The 16,660-nt window shown below is 36.7% G+C and overlaps 3 protein-coding genes, 1 long non-coding RNA gene and 1 pseudogene across 4 annotated transcripts; 2 read left to right on the forward strand and 3 right to left on the reverse strand.

Annotated features, from left to right (window-relative positions):
• Window positions 1-4,870: 4,870 nt before the first annotated feature.
• On the forward strand, window positions 4,871-5,895 carry LOC111198868. Its single transcript, XM_022688212.2, has 2 exons — window positions 4,871-4,956; window positions 4,988-5,895. The coding sequence occupies exons 1-2, from the start codon at window positions 4,871-4,873 to the stop codon at window positions 5,160-5,162; spliced, it is 261 nt and encodes an 86-aa protein (XP_022543933.1). The 3' UTR covers window positions 5,163-5,895.
• A 711-nt stretch (window positions 5,896-6,606) lies between these two features.
• LOC106347391 (lysM domain-containing GPI-anchored protein 1) lies at window positions 6,607-8,565 on the forward strand. The gene is made up of 5 exons (XM_013786920.3): window positions 6,607-7,536; window positions 7,646-7,763; window positions 7,835-7,996; window positions 8,086-8,117; window positions 8,208-8,565. The coding sequence occupies exons 1-5, from the start codon at window positions 6,879-6,881 to the stop codon at window positions 8,480-8,482; spliced, it is 1,245 nt and encodes a 414-aa protein (XP_013642374.2). The 5' UTR covers window positions 6,607-6,878; the 3' UTR covers window positions 8,483-8,565.
• Window positions 8,528-9,371, reverse strand: LOC106347392. The gene is made up of 2 exons (XR_001270698.3): window positions 9,029-9,371; window positions 8,528-8,927 (listed from the first exon to the last, which is right to left on the reverse strand). It is a non-coding gene; the product is annotated as an uncharacterized LOC106347392 (long non-coding RNA).
• Window positions 9,372-12,707: 3,336 nt separating this feature from the next.
• On the reverse strand, window positions 12,708-14,920 carry LOC111203196 (B3 domain-containing protein REM9-like). Its single transcript, XM_048782577.1, has 4 exons — window positions 14,626-14,920; window positions 13,735-14,160; window positions 13,370-13,664; window positions 12,708-13,287 (listed from the first exon to the last, which is right to left on the reverse strand). Exons 2-4 carry the CDS (start codon window positions 14,158-14,160, stop codon window positions 13,259-13,261), a joined length of 750 nt encoding a protein of 249 aa, XP_048638534.1. The 5' UTR covers window positions 14,626-14,920; the 3' UTR covers window positions 12,708-13,258.
• A 38-nt stretch (window positions 14,921-14,958) lies between these two features.
• LOC106446872 lies at window positions 14,959-16,288 on the reverse strand (annotated as a pseudogene).
• Window positions 16,289-16,660: the final 372 nt, after the last annotated feature.

The raw sequence follows: 16,660 nt of genomic DNA on the forward strand, positions 1-16,660 counted from the left end.
TTGTCAAACAAGAGCTTGTTCCTATTCGTCCAAAGGATCCAAAGAATCCATGGATAGAGAGGCGTAACCCCGAGACCAAGCGGTGGGAGTGAGAGCATCTTTTTGCATCGTTGGAGTAAGTCTGAAACAGAGGAAGTTTCAAGCGGGTCGGGTTTGAAGAGACAAGGAACCAGTTCCCAGACCTGCGAGGCAAATGGACATTGTAGTAAAACATGAAGCTCCGTTTCAAAGTTCCCACAGCGCTTGCAGGTAGGTAAAATGGATAATCCCCTACTCGCCAGACATGATCCAACCGGGAGCGCCTTATTATTTGACTTCCAGAGGAAGTGTTTTATCTTCGGGGATGTATCTACTTGCCAAATGCACTTCTTCCAGTCAAAGACAAAGTCACTCGGCTCACCATTGCAGAGTTTAGCGATAGCATATCCCGACTTCGTGGAGTACACGCCAGAGGCATTTGGTAACCACACACGCTCATCTTGCATACCAAGAGTACTAGGAATCAGCCTGCGAATCATTTCCTCGTACTGGGGCAGGTGCTCGCGGATTATCGTGAGGTCCCATTCCATGGAAGGGGTCAGAAGTTTGTTAACTTTCCAATCCTTAGTAGTTATTGGAGGAGGACCTATAACGCCAAGTGGTTCAGCAGGCGAAAGCCAGGGTTCATTCCAGATATCAACTTTTGATCCTGAACCAATAGCCCACCCTAGCCCTTTAGAGAGAAGGTCGCGTCCCACCAGTATTCCTTGCCAGCCGTGAGAAGAGCCAGATGCTGTTTTCGTTTCGAGGAAGTGTGATCTGAAACAGTATTTGCCTAGTAAGATCTTGGCCATAAGGGATGTCGGTTCTTTGAGGATTCGCCAAGACAGCTTTGCTAGCATTGCATCGTTGAACTGAGCAATTTCCCGGAAGCCCAAACCCCCTGCGTTTTTAGGTTTTGCAAGCTTCTCCCACGACACCCAACAAATCTTTTTGACTTCCGGAGAGGCATCCCACCAGAACCTAGTCAAGATGGATTGAATCTGACTGTGAACAGAAAATCTATATTCTTTTGTTGTTAATAAACTTGGACGTGTTGGCCGAGAAACATCCACTTGTAGTATTCGTAATCCAAAAGAGAATGTATCTAAGTATGTGGGTTCCACCAAGACAAGTCATCATTCTTTGTTTGATAGGCGTGAGTGATTTTGGAGGTTCTCCATTTTCAAATTCTTTTTTCTCATCTTAACTTCAAGTTTTTTTTTTTTTTTTTTTTTTTTTTTTTGGTAGCTGATCGAAATTTTCATATTTCCATGAGATTTTTTTTTTCCAAAAATGTAATGTAGGGAATCCATTAATGTTCATTCACTAATTATAACTCAAACTCTTGTTATATATGAATTATTTTAGTTCATACAGAGAATACTTATGTTTGCTTCTCAAGTTGGCTTTCTCACACCACATGGAGTGTGAAGTCTGCATTATCAAGACCATATCGCTTCATCTACAATTCTTACTTCTTTGGGCGAAACAAAAGATCAGATTCATCTTAGGGTTTGATGAAATTTCTCCCTATTTGCTAATCATCTTGAAAACTGTTCAAATTAAGTCTTCTATTTGTCTTTACAAACTTTGAAATCACGTGCTAATCCAACAAATGGGAGTAATTATTAAAGTTTGGGAGCTAGATTGACCTAATTTTATAAAGTTGGGGGTCTTGGGTGTGTGAACATAAAAGGGGTCCATTTTATGTGTTGGTCAAGATTTTTGGGCGTTCACGTGATCTAAAGGAAAAAGATGGTGTAGAGACAGGCTTCAATATCAAGAGCTAAAAACCCAAAGACTAATTTGATCAAAAAAAAAAAAAAACCCAAAGACTTTAAATAAAATAAAAAACATTGATAGGTGATATGTTTTGTGTAGTGATGAGTTTCAATGTATCATCACTTTTTAGTTAGACCATCCCACACACTTCCTTTACACTATACGACTCAATGATCGAAGTTATTAATGTCTTTAACCAATACATCCATATAATATAAGAAAATGTATATATATATATCTGCATATGACTTCATTATCAGTGCTTCTTCAACCGATATGCTGGCTTCAACTATTTGTGCTGATTTTTATGCATAATAAGAGATAAGCTAAACACACAATCTAATGTGATTAGAATCGCCCAATTCACATGTAAACTACTCGTGCTCACATGTAAACATATTCTTCATACCTAAACCTATTACTTGGCCTGCTTTCAGAGTAATAAGCTGAACTCATGAAGGTGTTGACATTATGGTATTTGAGAATTGTAAAGATAATATATACACAGTATATCTACATACTTGTATTTTTCTTTTTTGGTCAAATATCTACATAGTTGTATAAAAGATCTTTCCCTAAGCACAACGCTATGCCTGAATATCGATTAGTCACTGCCTAGTTAGTTCGCTAAAGTCTTGTTCAATTCTCTTCTTTATAGATATTCACATGGCTATACTCCATGGTTTATAGACTCTATTATAGAAATAAAAGTAATGTTACTTCTTCATTGATTTGTCATGGTTATCCTAATTTCTAGACTCTATTATATATCTATAAATTGACATGGATATTGGGTCAATTCTGAAGGAAATAAAAGTAAGTCCTACAAGGTTTATCCAGAGAGCACACACAAAGGAACTTTTAAATATAAAAAGGCAAAGTAAAACAAAAACTAAAAAGAGTGAGCACATGGGAGGCATGGAGAAACTTTGGATAGGATTCGAGTCATGTTCCTGTTATGGAGTTCTTATAGTATGGGTCTATAAACAGGATCACTTTTCTGTTTTCAAATTTGATTTTTTTTTTTTTTTCTAATCCTTTTTTGTTAATTGTTTTAAAATTAAAGCTTTTAGCATGCATCACATGGGACCAAGCAAAAAAACAACAGGATAAAACGACACTAGCGATCGAGATCCTACGATTATGTCTTTTTCGATCTCCAGATATGTTGTGAGTCGATGACTAATCTTACCTGATTTTATCAGGATCCGTTAAGAGTCATTATTCAATTCACATCTATTATTGAACTATTCGAATCTTTTTAGATAATATATATGTTGTTAGACTTTTCTCACAGACACAGTTAGTAGCTTAGTATAATGGACATCCATCAAATTCTAGAAGATGCAAGGAACTTATGGTTTCCTTAAACACTATTTTTTGGTTAGAGAATGCTAATTATTTGCTTAATATATTATGGATATATTTTTTTAAAAAAAATCGTGAATGCAAATATGGAACATTTGAGGTTGAGGAATAAAATAGCTTACATAAATCAAAACGAAGAAAGAGTAACAATCAAGATGCCAGCTCTGGACAATATATTTCCAGCTCTTGGTTACAAATTAAAGACAACCATTTGCCACTTAGATATGCCTCGTGTTGATTGATATTTTTAACATGAACAATTAGTTATGATTTATTTTTAGAAAATAGTTGTTAAGACTTAGAAAACAAACAGTATAACATATCTCAATATATTTACCCAAAAAAGGAACAATAAACAAATTTACATCCTAATAACTCCTAAAATCAGCTAAAACAATTTATACTATATACATATATAAATACATCTACATCAACTCAACATTCTCACCAAATCATTATTTCGAAATCACAATAAACAAACATACACCATTAAAAAGGGGCAAGAATCACAATACTTACAATATGGCAATTCAAGTGTCAAAGAAAGTTGCTAGTGTTTTGATTATTGTAATTTTATTTACAATATTTTTTTCAGCACAAGTCTCTCATTCTAAAACGATAGATGTAGGATGTGTAAAAAATTGTATTGTGAATCAATGCATGAAAGCATCAAATAAGGCGACTCCAGCAACATGTGACAATCCATGCAAGACAATATGTACTACAACGGGTATTAATAGTTACATCGTTCCACGACGTGGTGGTCGTGATCCAATTAAAGCATTTTGCATAACATTTAAATGGTTCTGCAACAATTAATAGAGAAGTACATGATTGTATAATTTCTATGTATATGTCATATATTTACATTTTCATATCATATATCGATTAATATCTCATGTATGTGTTTATTTTTCTTCTCAAACAAAAAAAAACTAATAATTTGAATCATGGTATAATCATACTGAACGATTAGTTGAAGACTCTAAGCTCTTATAAGTTGTTCATGCAACCAACACATCTAGCTGATTGTAATGAATAGGGGTTCTCCATCAATATTTCAAAAATCAACTCATCAAATAGTTGTTTAGATCAATACATTGCCATAAATTGCAACCTATAGAAACCTATTAAATTATATATCCTCATTAAGCTAACTCATAGCATGCCGACTGGTATTCAATTTATGATAGTGATTTCACATTGGCTCATGTTCTATCTAATATTAGACGTAACACATGGTTAGCAATTTATGTTGTGAATGCAAATGTTAGCATTTGGGGTTTATGAATATAACTTACCCAACAACAAAGAAAGAGCAATAGTCAAGATGACACCTCTGAAAAATATCTTTCCAGTTCTCGAATACTTGGTTACAAATTAAAGACAATCATTTGCCAGTTAAAAATGCCCCGTGTAGATTGATATTATTAGTGTTAACAATTACTTATAATTTATTCATAAAAAAATAATTGTTAAGATGACCAGACAATATAAGATATCTCAACATATTTACCCAAAAAAATAAACAGAAAGCAAATTGACATCCTAGTAGCTTCTAAAAACAGCTAATTAATACTAATATCACTAATATATATAAATACATCAACTCAACATTCTTACCAAATCATCTTATTTCAAAATCACAATAAACAAACATATACCATTAGAAAGGTGTAAGAATCACAATACTTACAATATGACAATTCAAGCATCAAAGAAAATTGCTAGTGTGTTGATTGTTGTAATCTTATTTACAATAATTTTTTTCAGCACAAATCTCTCATTCTAAAATATTCTAAAATGCTAGATGAAGGGTGTGTAAAAACTGCATTGTGAATCAATGTATGAAAACATCAAAGAATGCGACTCCAGCAGCATGTAACAATCCATGCAAGACAATATGTACTAATGTGGGTATTAAGAGTTACATCGTTCCACCTGGTGGTGGTCGTGATCCAGTAAAAGCATTCTGCAGAACATTTACATGATTCTGTGACAATTAATAGGAAATAATATAATTGTATATTTTCTATGTATATGTCACATATTTACATTTCCTATCACTATATATCGATTACTATCTCATGTATATGTTTATTCTTTTTCCAATACAATTTTTTTTATAGTTTGAATCATGGTATAATCAATCACACTGAACGATTAGTTGAAGACTCTAAAACTCTTGGAAGATGTTCATCTCAACACATCTACTAGATGATTGCAAACGAATTTGTTCTCATTTACTATTTTAAATTTTCAAAACAGAAAAAATAATTGTTTAGCCTATAGAAACCTATTAAATGATCCTCGTTAGACCAACTCAAAGCAGGCCCATTTGTATTCAAATATTGTAGTGATTTCACCTTACTTCTATCTAACATTTATTTCTATCTAACATTAGGCATAACACATGACAAATCTATAAAAAAAATAAATGAACCAGCCTAATCAAAAACTCGATTCAAACCAATTTCCGACAGATAATCTCCTTTACCCTATTTTTACCATATGATACAGAAAATTTGGGAATGTTGAAAGATCAAAGTATACTACGTTAATAATGTAAGAAAGGATCATATGATAATGATAAGGTGGGTGGTCACGAAAAGCTTAAAACTGTGTTTGAGGGAAAGAATATTTAACGCGGCTCCTTCAGCAATCAAAGTAACAGGCTATTCAAAAATTCTTTGCTTTAGCAGTCTCTAAAAAGTAAAATGGGCCTCAGTTCATGTCAAGTTACCGCCATACCTAGAGCTGGGTTGCGGGTCAAACCCGCCCCGCTGACCCGCCAACCCGCGGATAAACTGATTTTTTTACTCAAAAAATTTGACCCGTTTGATCCGCAAGAAGAAAATATGAAATCCGCACCCGCCCCGTTTAAACCCGCGGGTGATCCGTTAGACCCGCGGATAATATTAATAATATTAAAAATTATTAATTTAAATATTTTTAATTAAAAATAACAATAAAATTTAAATTTTTTTATTAAAAATAACAATAAAATTTAATATTTTAAATAATTTTTATTAAAAATAATAAATATTAATCTATTTATAATTAAAATTAAATTATTTTTAAAAAAATTTCTATTTAAAAATAATATTTTAAAAAAAAATCTTTTTTTTTAGTTTTTGCGGGTTGGCGGATACCCGCACTGAATTTTGGCTGATCCGCACCCGCCCCGCATAAAAGTCACTCAACCCGCACCCGCACCCGCGAACCAAATTTTTCAAATCACTCAACCCGCACCCGCCCCGCAGCGGATCAAATGGGACGGAGCCCGCGGATAATGATTCATATTCCCAGCACTAGCCATACCCTTCTTCCGGTTTTTCACAAATGTGCCACGCCAACGGTTGTATTAAACCGGTCAAACGAGTTTACGAAGAAAGGGCAAATCAGTCACAAACATAAACAAATGTCTGTCTCGGACATCGCGAAGCTACCGTTCTGTGTTCACTCTGTACAACACCCTTGTCTGCTTCTCCCTCGCATCTCTCTCTCTCCTCCCTTTCAAATAAAGTTTTCAACTTTTCTTCTCTCTCTCCTCAAGAAGAAGAAACCCACTGATAAAGAGAGATTCTTCCTCTATCAAACCCGTAAACTCCTGAAGTCTCCAGACCAGTCGTCGGTTTGTCTGAACCTTGTCCATTGTACGGTGAGAAGTTTCCGGTGAGAGAGAGTCAAAAACCCTAGAAGAAAGTATGAGAAACCCAGAAAATCGCATCTTGTTTCTGATTCTAGCTTCGAGCTTACTCTTCTTCACAGCAACATCTAAATCAACAATCGAGCCATGCTCGAGCAACGACACCTGCAACTCCTTACTCGGCTACACACTCTACACCGACCTCAAAGTCTCGGAAGTGGCCTCCCTCTTCCAAGTAGACCCAATCTCAGTCCTCCTCGCAAACGCCATCGACATCTCTTACCCCGACGTCGAGAACCACATCCTCCCTTCAAAGCTCTTCCTCAAGATCCCTCTCACCTGCTCCTGCGTCGACGGCATCAGAAAATCCCTCTCCACCCGTTACAAAACCCGACCTTCCGACACGCTGGGGTCCATCGCAGACTCTGTCTACGGCGGTCTCGTCTCCGCAGAGCAGATCCAGGAGGCTAGCTCGGTTAGCGACCCGTCGGTGCTCGATGTCGGGACGAGTCTCGTCGTCCCTCTCCCCTGCGCTTGCTTCAACGGGACTGATAACTCTCTGCCGGCGGTTTATCTGTCGTACGTCGTGAGGGGTGTTGATACCTTGGCGGGAATCGCGAGGAGGTATTCGACTACTGTTACGGATTTGATGAATGTGAATGCCATGGGAGCTCCTGATGTTAGCTCCGGTGACATCCTCGCTGTTCCTTTGTCAGGTGATGAAGCTCTAAAGTCAGTCAGTCACCTTTACTGGAAATCTAAGGGTTTCTATTATTAGTTTTACTAGTTGCCTAATTGGGATTCTGTGTCTTCTTTACCTCTCAGCTTGTGCTTCCAACTTTCCCAAGTATGCTTCGGATTTTGGATTGATTGTTCCAAATGGTAGTTACGCTCTAGCTGCAGGTCATTGCGTGCAATGCAGCTGTGCACTTGGGAGCCGCAGGTAATAATAGTATAATCAGTTTGTCTTTGAATTGTGTGATGTGACTAATCTCAGTTTGTTTATTGATGTAGTTTGTATTGTGAGCCTGCTTCTTTAGCAGTCTCTTGCTCGAGTATGCAGTGTAGGGGCAGCAATCTCATGCTCGGTAACATCACGGTGCAGCAGAGTAGCGCTGGCTGTAATGTTACAAGCTGTGATTACAATGGTTTCGATAACGGCACTATCTTGACCATGTAAGTTAGTTAAATTGCCTTTTTTTTTCATCTCAAGACTACTCACTATTTAGTACTATTTTTACCATCTGTTCTTTTGTTAATTACAGGCTATCTAGGTCTCTTCAACCACGATGTCCTGGTAAGTTACTCTCTCTCTAAACTCTTTATCTCCTTTTGAGAAGGAAACCAGTTGCTCTCTCAGTCTAATGTAACTGGCAATATAACGCAGGACCGCAACAATTTGCGCCGCTTCTAGCTCCACCGGATACTCTTCCTAAGGATATAATGTATGCACCAGCGCCTTCACCGGATTTTGATGGACCAGGATCCGTAGCATCGTCGCCAAGATCATCTATAATTCCTCCGGGCGGTGGTTCCTTCCCAGGTAACCCCGCTAATGGTCCAGCTGGAAGCATCTCAATGGCCACTGCCTCCTCTGTTAGCCACTTCTTTGTCATATTTCTCATCTCCATTTCTTCGTTCTCTTTTGTTTTCTCTTCTTGATTGATTCAAGTCATTCAACAACATTTTGGTTTTATTTTCCGCGCATTTAAAACTCTGGATGAGCGACTATTGATTATTTTGAATTGAGTATCTCACAAAAACGTTCAAGTTAAAACCTATATGATGATGATTTAGTTCATCTCATCAGTTACATCCCCTAATCTCCCACAATCTTTTTCTAACCAGCGGAATGCAAATTAAAAAGAAAAGGAAACAAAACATAAAACTAAATATTGAGAAAAAACCCACAGATTCTCTTTGCAAGTGTCTTCAAATTTCAAGTTCAGTAGCCTTATTGGTCTCCTGACCTTGCTTTGTTTTCATCTCCGGTTCTCCACCGGACTCTTAACCGGAAGCCTTTTGCTAATTTCGTCATCTTCAGTCATTCTCTTATCTTTGCCTTTACCGTTATAGGCCCGCGATTATAAATATCGTCCCAATCACACTGAAAGTTTTTAGTAGTAGATAACAATTTATTATTAATTGCGTCTGAAATTTTATGAATATTGTTGATATTATAGAGAGAAAAATAAATGAGAAAAGCACCTTCCGAGATGAATACTTTCAGACAAGACAACAACACCAAGAGCTGCAGTTATAACGACACAAAGAGGATTAAATGTCGCAACGAAAACTGGTCCTCTTTCTCTCATCACTACTCCTTGCACGTAATACGCCACTCCCGAACATATCACCCCCTAGTCACCATTTAATCTTGTTAATTAATTAACATAAAATATCAGAGTATGTATGCTTACAAAATTAAGTTAATTTATCCCCTAGATTATATCTGCGAAGTGGTTTTGCCACATGTCTTTTCTATAATCAATTTCACAAAACAAATATGACATGGCTACTGAAATTGATGACATGTCTTATAGCTTAATATGACATGGACAATGACATTTAATGTTAATTTATATTTTTGGTAAACTTTTTAAAATTGTGTAATAACTCATATATTACATTTAATATCAATTTATATTTTTTGGAAATTATTTTAGAATATGGAAATAACTCATAAATCATCATTAAAATAAATATATTCAAATATGACATTATAAATTTCGAAATATAATTTAATTATATATTTTTAAATTATAGAATTTTATTACTAAAATTTTCAAAAATGTATACATTTTTTAGAAAATTATGAAAATTTAATCGTAAAATCATTATTTTCTTATATATATATATAAATTTTATAAATATTTTTTAATTTTAATTTTTGGTAATTATGCAGCTTTTACAAATTTATTTAATATATTTAATTAAAATAAATAGATTAAGATTATAATTTCAAATATATACATGAATATTCTTAAATATAACTTTTATGTTTAATTAAATCAAATTTATATTAAAATATTGATACGAAAAAGAAAAATTACAATATTAATAAAATTTTATTTTAAAATATAATTTATATTTATCTATTAAAAATATTTTAAATTTTTTTACTGCACATGGTGCAGGAAGACACCTAGTACTATATACTTACAGAGTAAGCAGCAGCGAAGAGATTGGAGTCGAAGCCGATTTTCCAAGCGCTCAGATCACGTACCGTTAACAATAAGACGGCGGTTCCTTCTAACGTTCCCATTAAACATATTAACGCTGTTAAAGACAGTTCAACTGGGTACTTCTTAAGCGTAAACAACTGCGTTTTTAAAACGTGATAAGACCATCGTTAGATGTTTTCTCTACGATTCATGAATAAACCGGAAGTTGTAACTAGTTGCTACTACTCACTTGTAGAATCAATAAACCGGCCCAACCAAAAGTTCTTCTCAACAACATAAGTGTTCCCGGGATCCAGTGTTTGCCGATGCTGCATCACCGTGGGATATGTTAGTGCGGTGAGGTCAGAGTAAAATGAAAAAATAAACAAGACACAAGTATTTCTCTTTTCGAATTCATTAGAACAAGAAAGTTATACACCAATCTTTTCTATTATAAAAATCTTTTAGGATTATCCTAATCCTAAGCTAAAGCTCAACCTAAATTCTAGATTTTTGTTTATTAGAATCACCCCGATCCCGAGTTAAACTCTCCCTGAGTCTAGGCTTCAATCTTCCAACAACTACTTCATCACCTAATGCAGAACAGTGACACCAAAGGCTTGATCACACAAGCACCAAACAATGATGTCTCGACTTTCTTTTTTTTTAGCAGAGACAACTCTCTTCATAGAGACACGTCCTCTATATATACATAACTAGAACTTACTCTTCAAATTCTTCTAAAAATAACTTAAGCAACTTTCATTTTTCTCCTAAGGAATAACGCTCTTGTCTTTTCCTCTTCAAGTAGTATCCTTTACACTTAATGTAAATCTCCCAATTAATATATTGCTTCTTCTCCAAGCTTAACAAGCCCACAAACATCACACAACACGAACTCCAACCAAGCTCATCTTCATGACACACGCATGTACTACCTCATGTAGTACTTCACGAACTGATACAAAATATACATCTTCAATCTCCTCCTTTTTGACTATGCATGTGAACTCATTATCTCTAGATAGAAAACCACGTCTTCAGTCTCCCCCTATGAATCATATCATGGTCAAAAACTAATATGAAGATCCATATCCTCCAAAGTGAGGAGGAAATCCCATTCCACCATCTCCATAGTGATTAAATCTCCTAGACCACATATTGTTGAGCCCAAAGCCTCCATGATTAGCTCCTTGAACAGACCTGAAACAGTCACATCGTATATGCCCTTGAACTCCACAAAAATAACATATAGGATCATGATACCTCATACCATAAGCTTGATCCATCTGGTTCTTCTCCTCAATAACTTGAAACACCTTAGCCTAATATATCCAACAACACCACAGTGATGACAAACCGGCCGAAATTTTCGTGAAGATGCACTCTTCAACCCAGAAATTATCTCTGGAGCAGTCGCCGTAGCAGTTGCCGGAGCAGTCGCCGTAGCAGTACTCGTAGTAGTACGCGTAGCAGTCACATTCTTCACATCAGTTGCAGGTTTCACTGCAATCTTTCCATTTATTGCATTCCTAGCATCCTCTTAACCTCTGGCTTTGTATCAGACGTAGATACATTCTTAGTTTTTCTTGTTGATACAAAAACACCTTCAGCTTTAGAGCATTCTTTGTCCTCCGCATCAAGAATGCTTGGTCGTAGGCAGAGGATGTAGTTAATAGGTTCGAGGAGCAGATTGTTTATCGTTACAACATTCCACTTTTTTGTTTCTCGAGATAGGAGGTCTGCCACTAACAAATCTTGATGTTCCTCTGCAGGTGGTCAGCAATGCGGAGATTGCTCATAGGTTGGATCCAAGAGTCATTCCAGACTTTTGTGGTGTTACTGTTATCTATGGTTTTGTCAAGATGTTTAATCAGTAAGTTTCGCCCGTTAAGAATTTATTTCCAACCATGAGAGAAAGAAGATGGTAGCGGTGTTGTCATTAAAGAAGCATTGTGACGGTATTTCTCAATCAAGATATCTGATAGGAGGAAACTAGGATTTGTTGTTATTCTCCATACAATTTTTTCCAGTAGCGCATGATTAAAAGTTTGCACATCTCTAAATTTTAAGCCTCTCAAATTTTTAGTTTGTTTAGATTCTCCCAAGATATCCAATAACTTAGTTTGTTTAGTTTGTTTGGGAGACGACTATACAAGTTTTTCCACGACGAGAAAATTGAAAATTCATTCGTAATCGTTTTATTTTCCAAATTGTCTATAATCTACTAATGAGTTCTTTAGATGACCTACCAAATGGCTGATTCATCATTATTAATAAAAAATGAATAATATATATTTGATCTGATCTGACGTCCAACTGTTTCTTCACATGAAAGGAAAGAACATGACATATACTAAGCTTTTGTCCTCATGACAATCTGGCTGTCTTCTGCAAGTGTACGTCACCCAATTATATTTTAATCTTGTCATATTAGTACCATGATGATATTTATAAATTCGTATGCATTTCATATTTTTGGATACTAGGTTAATTGCCTTGGTACATTGTCACATAACTCTGTTTTCCTACTCCAACATGGATCAATCAAAACACAAAGTGATCTGTGCACAAACTCAACTACCGATATAACGTTCCACAAAAATAAAAGAAAAGAAAAGAAAATGTGTTCTTCCATTTAAAACCAATTGATTCTGCTTATCCCCTCTTTTCGAGGTGGGGGATGTGTCACTCTATATAGTAAGAGCATGAGCATTGGTGAACCCCACTTAGGGGTTCACCAAAATTTTTTAATATTTTTTTGTGGGTCCATGAACAGTTATGAACCCGAATTTGTTGTTTTCTGCATTAGTGAACCCGAAGAAGGAGTTCATAGGAATAAAATAATAATATTTTTTAATTTTTTAAAAAAATTTAAAATTATTCAGAATACATGAATACAATATTAAAATATATTATAAAATTTATGAAAACATTTTATTCAACCTATGTTTTAGTTTTGGAGTTTAAGTTTTGGTTTTGAGATATGTTTTAATATTTTGGTTTGTGTTTTCAGATGTAGAAAAGGTATGTTAGAGTTTTGGAGTTTATGTTGTTTCTTAACTTAAATTCAATTCATAGAAACATTTTGTTCGATGATCAGTCTACGCATTCAACAAAGCAATTAAGTTCGAGAATGTTTAACTTAGCATAAAAGTTCACATAGAAAAACCATTCAAGTTTTACAAACCGAAATACATAAGTTGATAAGTTGCTAATGAAACAAAAAGAAACAAGTTCAGATGATAGAGAGGAAAAACCGCAAAAGAGCCATCTAATTTCGTGAGGTAGAAGCAATGCTACCTGTAGAAGAAGAGAACACAAGTTAACGCAGAAGCAAAGTAGTAACATTGAAGTTATAGACAACACAAATGAGAAGACTTACCATCGATTCTGCTGAAGTGCTTGATCAGTAGTTCAGTACACTCCTTCCTTTCCGGACATACACACAGTAATGGAGTTGTCGTCCCGTCTCCAACCACGTTGAACACAAACAAATCTCCGTTGGTGCATCTGTTATCACGACAGAACTTTCTCCACCCTCTGCTGATGTAATATGCGCCGTCTGATTCGCTAAATCCGAAGCGCGCAGTCCATGACTTTCCCTCCTTGTTGACAAGTTTGACCTCTTTGCATTGTTGGTTCAAAGCACCACACCTCATAGCTTCCACAGGAAGAAACTACAAACACATACATAACATCAGCCAAGAAGCAGTACGAGAAACAAATAAATAACTAAATTTTACTCACCATTTTGTCGTCCTTTTGATTTGTAGCAGTAACCTCAGCCAAGAAACAGTAGTCGTATGAGAAAGTAGGAGCATCATCCGCGTCGGCTTCTTCCTTAACGATGTGAGGATGTGTATACTGAATGTCACAACAGCTAGGACCAAAAGGTGTCACATGAAAGACCATGTCTCCTTCGTGTTTGAAGATGACAATGTCACCGATTCGAAGATCATGTGCTTCGGTGAACTCTTTCCAACCTTTGGTGAGTGTCCTGCCTTCTCGGATCACCTCCCAAATTTGATCCGAAGCGTCCGATCTTAGCTTCCATGGTTTATTGATCTCAGCCCCTTGTATGTGTTTTGAGTAGAATTCAAGTGGTATTGCCACGCCACTGTGAAAACCAGGAAGAAGAGGCTTGAAGAAATGAGGTTCTCGGGGAGTTTCCATCTGCAACAATCGAGTTTTAAACAAACCGTGAACCCTCAATCGCAATTATTAGCACACATTAACGACAGATTATTAGCACACATTACCACAATTGAACTCCCATATCGATTAAGAACCCTAAAAAAAACCCCCCAAATCGATTTTAATCACAAATCGCAAATCCCTTTCGAACATTCATAGAAACGAACCCTACATGAAACGACCATGACGATTTACAGCTATTATTCGAAACAGAGACTTCGATTTACATCCCTAACGCGAAAGCCCCAATTTTTAATTGAAATCCGAGAAAACGGTTTCGAGTTTCCACCACAAAATCGAACCAATTCAACCCTCAATCGAACTACCATATCGATTAAGAACCCTAAAAAAAAAACCCCAAATCGATTTTAAATCATACAAATCGCAAATCCCTTTCGAACATTCAATCGACGCTAACTCACTGTGAATCTAAGTAATACTGACCTAAGAGCGTCGAGAAGAGATTACAGAGTCGATTTGATGGAGAAAACCTCCGGAATTCGCCGTCGCACGGTGTGTCGCCTCCGCGGAAAGAAACCCTAGGTTTTTCAGAGAGGAGACAAATGAATCGCGTTACGCGGAAACCCTTTCGACCTCGTCGTCAACGCGGAAAGGAGAAGCCACTCAGCGCCCGACGCGTGGCATGAACTCGCCTCTTACGGGTTCAAGCGTAAGGCCCGGTTCGTCGATTAAAACCCATTTTTCATTTTCTTTAAATCATTCGGGCCTAAAAACTCGAGCCCAGGACCCCCTCATGAACCCCTGATGCGCATGGTCTAAGTCCTTCAGGCCAAGTCTTTAAATGAGTTTCTTCTTGTGAAAATATAGCTTCAGGTACCATATCTGTGAACCCGCAACGCAAAGGCAAACCCCAAATGACATTATACTGAACTAAGCCACTATTGAGCTGGTTGTCTCACTCACTTCTCTCATCTCCGCTTCCCTGTGTCCAAATTTTTTTTTCAACAACAATCATAACTTCAAGAGATAAAGTATGAGGGAAAAAGGAGATGTACCTGTCTTTTATATATTTGATGTTCTCACGAATGGACTGCATTAACCCGTCAAGTCTCCTCAACTGAAGCTCAACACCCTGCAAAAATATATACGCATTCATAACAATGGAGTTAGTTATCACATCAGAAAGAAGAAGAGAGAAAGATAATTAAAAAAATATACAAAGAGATGTGACTTGCCTAGATTTTTTCCTTTTAGCAACAAAGTCCCAATCTTTGGCCGCAATACCAATCTTCCAATCAATCCCAAGGGTTAGTGGATTAGCTTGCGGATGATGAGTGGAATCAACCCATAAACATGCCAAGTAGTTCCCGGTTTCTTGAGTTGTGAATGCAAACTAACCATGCGTTACATTGTCTTGGTGATACAGATTGTTCCCATAAGGAGATGTTTCCTATACAAATGTAACACTCACATTAAAATAAAAAAAAAAACTTAAACAAAGTTTGCATCTTTACAACTTGAAAACACTAAACACTAAAATTGGATCAAATCCGTTGCGCTTATGGATCTACTGTAATGAATTCAAACAAAAAGGTCAAAACTTTGATTGATCTCTCAACAACAAGACAACATTGATGAACACATTCAAATATAAAGTCCACAACTTTACACCCAATCTAACACACATAAGCTTGATTCGTTACACCAAAACCGAATTAACAAAATCAGAACCTGAAATCGAAAATTTAAACCGGCGACATTGAACCGAACTAATCTCAACAAAAGCAGAATCGGAGCCGCACCTTAGAAGAAATAGCCGGTGTGTTTTCAGGACTATGCTCATCGACGACGTAGTAATCAGCCAAGACGACAACGTTGCTTTGTATCTCCTCCGAGACGCACTTCGTCCCTCCCGTCGGCGGGATCGTCAACCATATCGCTTCGCCGTGATTAACCGTCAGCATAAACAACAACGCCGCCAAAATCGGCGAGAAAGCAACGAGTCCTCCTCTAATCGACATCCGAGAGTTACGACGATCTTCTCCCCTTTTACCCTCGAAGTCCAATTAAACTCAAGGGAAGATCAACGAAGTTCTCCGGTAACCAAACCAAACACACACAGAGAGAGAGAGAGAGAGAGAGAGAGAGAGAGAGAGAGAGAGAGAGAGAGAGAGAGAGAGTTCACTCGCGCGTGTGTCTTAAATAGAGATAAGTGGGAGATGTTTTGGGGGTTTAGGTGGCTTGCTTCAACGTAAGAGCAGCCAATCAGGTTTGAATTAAGGATCCATGTGGCGTATCTTTTAATGGAGGTGCCGCGTCATCGCGATTCTTACCTTCTGGTCGAGTTCGAAGGTTTTGTTTAGTGGTGGTCTAACACGTTTATTTTCAATTTGATACAGTGAATTGCATTTAGAGTTCTATCAAAGCTTAAGAATCTTTTTCAAATCTTCATACCCTGTCTTGATGACTACTCCATTCACTTTGTGTCCCATAGCGCCACATGATTACGAAGTCATAA

Source organism: Brassica napus, chromosome A6 (assembly GCF_020379485.1).
Source record: "Brassica napus cultivar Da-Ae chromosome A6, Da-Ae, whole genome shotgun sequence".
In the NCBI taxonomy this organism is placed as follows: Eukaryota; Viridiplantae; Streptophyta; class Magnoliopsida; order Brassicales; family Brassicaceae; genus Brassica; species Brassica napus.

Excerpts from the sequence above, each read along its gene's own strand:
- LOC111198868 (XM_022688212.2), top strand. The coding sequence starts at position 4,871 with ATGACAATTCAAGCATCAAAGAAAATTGCTAGTGTGTTGATTGTTGTA. Across the intron at positions 4,957-4,987 it reads TTTTTCAGCACAAATCTCTC|GGTGTGTAAAAACTGCATTG; the intron begins ATTCTAAAATAT and ends TGCTAGATGAAG.
- LOC106347391 (XM_013786920.3), top strand. The coding sequence starts at position 6,879 with ATGAGAAACCCAGAAAATCGCATCTTGTTTCTGATTCTAGCTTCGAGC. Across the intron at positions 7,764-7,834 it reads TGTGCACTTGGGAGCCGCAG|TTTGTATTGTGAGCCTGCTT; the intron begins GTAATAATAGTA and ends TTATTGATGTAG. Across the intron at positions 7,997-8,085 it reads AACGGCACTATCTTGACCAT|GCTATCTAGGTCTCTTCAAC; the intron begins GTAAGTTAGTTA and ends TGTTAATTACAG.
- LOC111203196 (XM_048782577.1), bottom strand. The coding sequence starts at position 14,160 with ATGGAAACTCCCCGAGAACCTCATTTCTTCAAGCCTCTTCTTCCTGGT. Across the intron at positions 13,665-13,734 it reads ATCAAAAGGACGACAAAATG|TTTCTTCCTGTGGAAGCTAT; the intron begins GTGAGTAAAATT and ends ATGTGTTTGTAG. Across the intron at positions 13,288-13,369 it reads GCACTTCAGCAGAATCGATG|GTAGCATTGCTTCTACCTCA; the intron begins GTAAGTCTTCTC and ends CTTCTTCTACAG.